Source organism: Prunus persica, chromosome G1 (assembly GCF_000346465.2).
Source record: "Prunus persica cultivar Lovell chromosome G1, Prunus_persica_NCBIv2, whole genome shotgun sequence".
Taxonomy (NCBI): domain Eukaryota; kingdom Viridiplantae; phylum Streptophyta; class Magnoliopsida; order Rosales; family Rosaceae; genus Prunus; species Prunus persica.
Window position 1 is genome coordinate 14,954,590 of NC_034009.1, and position 5,434 is coordinate 14,960,023.

Genomic DNA, 5,434 nt, shown 5'->3' on the forward strand with positions numbered 1-5,434 from the left:
TCCTCACCTCTTCCTATGTAAGTGTTTAGGTCCTTTTTGAATGTATTTGTGTTGGGAGTATTTATGTGTGGATTGACTAACATGGCGTTTGTTTTGCAGGCCTTTGGCGAGATGTACGTCAGCATGGCCAAGGCTGACAAGGAGATCCAGAGGCTGAAGAGGCGGGATGAGCTAGCCAAGAGCAAAATGGCGGAGGCGCAGGAGGCCATCCGAGAGAAGAACGCCTTGCTGGTTCAAAAGACGGCCCTGGCCAAGGAGGTGGAGGAGCTGAAGAGATCGAGGGCCGAGGAGATGGCTGCTGCCCGAGTCGAGGTGATTGAGTCCTTCCGATCCTCAGAGAAGCTGAAGAGCTACATCATGGACCGACTGGTTGATGAGCAGCTTCGCTGGGAAGATAGGTTGGTTAGGTTCAACCCCTCGGTGGAGATTAACTTTGACACCAGTGGCGAGCCTCCTGCACATACCCCTCCTGCTGATGCTAGCGCCCCGACACCAGAGGCTGAGCCTGCCAGTGAGGATGCCCCGTCGACCGAGTCTTGAAGGCGTTGCCTTCGTTATGTTTTACAGTGATTTTGTACTTTAGTGATTGTGTTGGAACACTGGTTATTTTGTTTATGTATGAACACTTGTCCTTGCCTGGAGCAAGGGTGTTTTTATTTATGATATGAGACTTGGTTTGATATCAATTGTGTTAGTAAAAATGATAACAATGTGAGTGTATGAGAATGAGCCGGAGTCAGGCATTTCATTGAAATAGATGCCGAAAGGCAGAAGGTACAAGTGGTCTAGGGTCTAGATACCTTACTCCTACCTTACAGTAAATAATCAAGACCAAAGTATTGTCCTAGGGTCTAGATATGTTTACTTGTAATAATACTTGAGGTGGTCAGCATTCCACGGGTGAGGCAGCGTCTTGCCTGTGGAATCACGAAGCTGATAAGTGCCGGGGCGGCAGATTTTGATAATCTCATAAGGACCTTCCCATGTAGGGCCGAGGGTACCTTCGCTGGGATTTTTGGTAGCCAAGGAAACTTTGCGCATGACCCAGTCCCCCATTTTGAAAGCACGGGGCTTGACTCGGGAGTCGTAATATTTGGCGATCCGTTGTTTGTACGCGACATTACCATGTTCGATTGGTCCCGGAGCTCGTCAATGAAGTCGAGGTTGAGGGCCAACTGCTCGTCATTGGCCGTGGCATCGTAAGTGGAGGTTCGGTATGTGGGCTGGCCAATCTCTACGGAGCCACGGCCTCGGTTCCAAATGATAGGGAGAACGGCGTTTCACCCGTGGATGTGCGGAAAGTGGTGCGGTAGGACCAGAGTACTTCTGGGAGTAGTTCTGGCCAGCAGCCCTTGGCTTTGTCAAGTTTTGTCTTGAGGGTCTTCTTGATAATTTTGTTCACGGCTTCGACCTGGCCATTGGACTGAGGATGGGCTGGGGAGGCGAAACATAGACGAATCTTGAGGTTGGAACAAAATTGTTTGAATTTGGCGTTGTCAAATTGCCGGCCATTGTCGGTGACGATGGAGTTAGGGATGCCGAAGCGACATACAATGTTTTGCCACACAAAGGATTCGATGCGAGCCGCAGTGATGGTGGCCAAGGCTTCGGCCTCAGCCCACTTGGTGAAGTAGTCTACGGCCACGACTGCATACTTGACTTGGCCCTTGCCCTCTGGCATAGGTCCAATGAGATCCAGTCCCCATTGGGCAAATGGCCAAGGGCTGACGATGGCAGTCAACGGTTCAGCCGGGAGTTGTGGAATGTTGGCAAATCGCTGACACTTGTCGCATTTCTGGGTGAATTCCTGGGCGTCAGTGTGGAGCGATGGCCAGAAGTATCCTTGGCGGATTGCCTTATGGGCCAGCGAGCGTGCGCCCGAGTGGTTACCGCATATGCCTTCATGGATTTCTCGGAGGACATAGTGACCCTCCTCTGGAGTCAGGCATCGGAGGTAAGGAAGGCTGAAACCCCGCTTGTATAAGGAGCCGTTAATGATCAGGAAACGGGCAGAGCGATGGCGAACGCGTCGTGCTTCTGCCGGATTAGCCGGTAGTGTTCGGTTCTGTAAGAACTGGAGGATGGGGTCCATCCATGTAGGGCTGTGATCAATAGTGCAGATGAGTGGGGCTTGTGTGCTGGGCTGGGCCAAAAACTCGATGTGGATGTGGCGACCCATTCCTTGTTCCAAGGCTGATGCCAACCTGGCTAGTGCATCGGCATGGCTATTCTCGGAGCGCGGCACTTGCCTGATAGAGTGGGCGTGGAAGGTCGCCAGCAAGTGCCGAACGCGCTGGAGGTAGGCCGTCATAGAGGCATCCTTAGCCGTGAAGTCCTGGTTGACCTGGTGGACCACGAGTTGTGAATCGCTGAATATCTGAATTTGCCTGGCGTCCATCTCTTTGGCTAATCGAAGACCAGCTAAGAGTGCTTCATATTCGGCCTCATTGTTGGAGGCTTGGAATTTGAAGCGAAGGGCGTACTCGAGGGCAACCTTGTCTGGGGAGATGAGAACAAGGCCGGCCCCACAGCCCTGGGCATTAGAAGAGCCGTCTACGAATAAGGTCCACAGGGGCTGGGTTAGGTCGAGATTGCCTTCGGTGGGGGTTTGGTCCTGGCTGGGAGGGGGATTAGGTTCGGTTATGGGCTGGATGGCTGCCGAAGCTTGAGGCTCCGTGAATTCGGATAAGAAGTCAGCAACGGCCTGTCCCCTCATAGCCGGGCGGGGTTTGTAATGAAGATCAAACTCGCCCAGTTCAATGGCCCATTTGACCAGCCTCCCAGAAGTTTCTGGGTTCTGCAACACCTGTCGGAGTGGTTGGTTGGTTAAGACATGGATGGTGTGAGCTTGGAAATATGGTCGGAGGCGTCTTGCTGAGACGACCAGGGCGAACGCCAATTTTTCGATGTCCGGGTACCGAACTTCGGCATCTTGCAATGCTTTACTAACATAATGCACTGGGTGTTCCGCGTTGTCTTTTGATCGGATGAGCACAGAGCTAACAGCCGAAGCTGAGATGGAGAGATAAATCACGAGGATGTCTCCGTGCTCAGGGGTTGACAATAAAGGGGCCCGGCCCATATACTCCTTGAGCTCGCTGAAAGCCGTGTCGCATTCAGCAGTCCAGGTGATGTTTCTTTTGGTGCCTTTAAGGGCCTTGAAGAATGGGGCGCAGCGGTCAGTGGCTTTGGAGATAAATCTGGTCAGGGCTGCGACACGCCCTGTAAGGCTTTGGATATCTTTGACCGTCTTAGGTACCGTCATGTCTAAGATGGCCTGGATCTTTTCTGGATTGGCCTCAATACCTCTCTGGCTGATCATGAAGCCCAGGAATTTGCCGGAAGCCACCCCGAATGCACATTTGGTGGGGTTAAGCCTCATTTTGTACTGCTTCAGGATGGTGAACATGGCAGAGAGGTTAGGGATGTGTTGGTCAGCCGTGCGACTCTTGACTAGCATGTCATCGACATAGACCTCCATGGTATTGCCAATCAAGGGGGCGAAGAGGTGGTTCACCAGACGCTGATAAGTAGCCCCGGCGTTTTTGAGGCCAAAGGGCATCACCTTATAGCAGTAGAGGCCGCGGTCCGTAATGAAAGAGGTGTGGGCCTGATCTTCGGGGTGCATGAAGATCTGGTTGTAACCTGAATAAGCATCCATGAAGCTAAGGAGGGCGTGGCCGGCTGTGGCGTCGACTAACTGGTCAATGCGGGGTAACGGGAAGCTGTCCTTTGGGCAAGCCCGATTAAGATTGGTGTAGTCGACACACATGCGCCAGCCCTTTCTTGGCTTGCGGACCATCACGACGTTAGACAGCCATGTAGGATAATCAACCTCCCTGATGAATCCGATGTTGCTCAATCGATCCACCTCCGCCCTCATGGCCTCATAGCGCTCGGGATCATAAGCGCGGCGCTTCTGTCGGACTGGTCTGACGGCAGGATTGACGCTAAGCCTATGGGATATGATGTCTGGTGATATGCCAGGCATGTCATTGTAGGACCATGCGAAGACTTCGGAGTTGAGGCGGAGGAAGGCGACCAAGTCAGAGCGAAGTTCTGGCGAGATGGAGGTGCCGATCCGGACTTGTCGATCCGGGATATCGTCATGGAGGGTAACCAGCTCCAGGCCCTCCATGGGTTCGGCCTGTGGTGCGATGGACTCCTCCCTTGGGTCTTCAGGTGGTTCTGTGCCAGCTTGAGGAGGGGCGGGAGCCATGGTTACCGAAAGGGCCTCGCTCCTAGGTTGGCGATTGGTGGATTTTACTGCTGAAGCATAGCAGCTTCGGGCCCCGAGTTGGTCGCCGCGCACCGTGCCTGGGCCATTAGGAGTGGGAAACTTCAACAGCAGCATATGCGTGGAAATAAAAGCTCTCATTTGGGCCAGGGCTGGGCGGCCGAGGATGACGTTGTAGGCTGTGGGGCAATCGACGATAAGGAAGGGGGTAGTGATCGTCGTCCGCTGGGGTGCGGCCCCAATTGAGATAGGGAGATGAATGCTGCCAATGGGCTGGACCACATCACCCGAGAAGCTCACAAGGGGTGTGATGTTTCGGTCGAGTAGGTGAGGCGGGACCTGGAGTTCATTGAAGGCCTCGGCAAACATTACACTGACCGAGCTGCCAGTGTCCACCAGGATACGCCCAACGTCGAAGTTAGAAATGTCAGCCCGGATAATGAGTGGATCGTCATGGGGGAGGATAACACCATGCTCCTCCTCCTCCTCGCAGAAGGTAATGGGGGCCCAGCCAGTCCTGTGGGTCTTTGGCAAGCGTCCCTGCTCGGTGCTGAAGACCTGGTGCGCATAGGTGGAGCAGACATAATGTTTGATGGAGTTGTTGGAGGTGCCAGCCAGGGTAGGACCTCCGCTGATGGTGGAGATCATGTTGATTTGTCGTTGGTGAGGGTTAGGCGGGGCTGGTATGTTGCGTACATAGTTGTCCAGCTTTCCCTCGCGGATGAGCCCTTCAATTATGTTGCGCAAGGCAACACAAGATTCGGTGTCATGGCCGCTGAATTGATGAAAGCGGCAGAAGACACCCGTGTTTGGCATGGGCTTGCTGGATGGTCTCCGGGGGGGTGGCTTGGGGATGATAGGAGCTTCACGCACCAGACATTCTCGTAGTGGTGTTGAGGGTGGTAAATACTTTCGAACCTGGGCCTGGGTGTGAATGGAAGTGGGGCCCGATCAGCAGGTCTAGGAGGGTGCTCGCTAGAGTGTGGTGGTTGCCATGTCTGCCACGTTTGTTATACCGAAGGGATGCTGGTAGCTATCCTTCCGCTTATGTTGTTGGTTGTCCTGGGCACTCGGGGCAGGGGTAGAATGCTGAGGTGGGGCTGGGGCGGGTGCTAAAGCAGGTGGAGGATCAGCGAAAGCGTTGCGCATCAGGTTAGCTGGGCCACGCTTGGAATTGAAGTATTCGGCCTTAGCATG

At 53.8% G+C, this 5,434-nt stretch overlaps 1 protein-coding gene across 1 annotated transcript; it reads right to left on the minus strand.

Moving 5' to 3' along the window:
- Positions 862 to 5,053, minus strand: LOC109946472. The gene is made up of 2 exons (XM_020554413.1): positions 1,412 to 5,053; positions 862 to 933 (listed from the first exon to the last, which is right to left on the minus strand). The coding sequence occupies exons 1-2, from the start codon at positions 5,051 to 5,053 to the stop codon at positions 862 to 864; spliced, it is 3,714 nt and encodes a 1,237-aa protein (XP_020410002.1).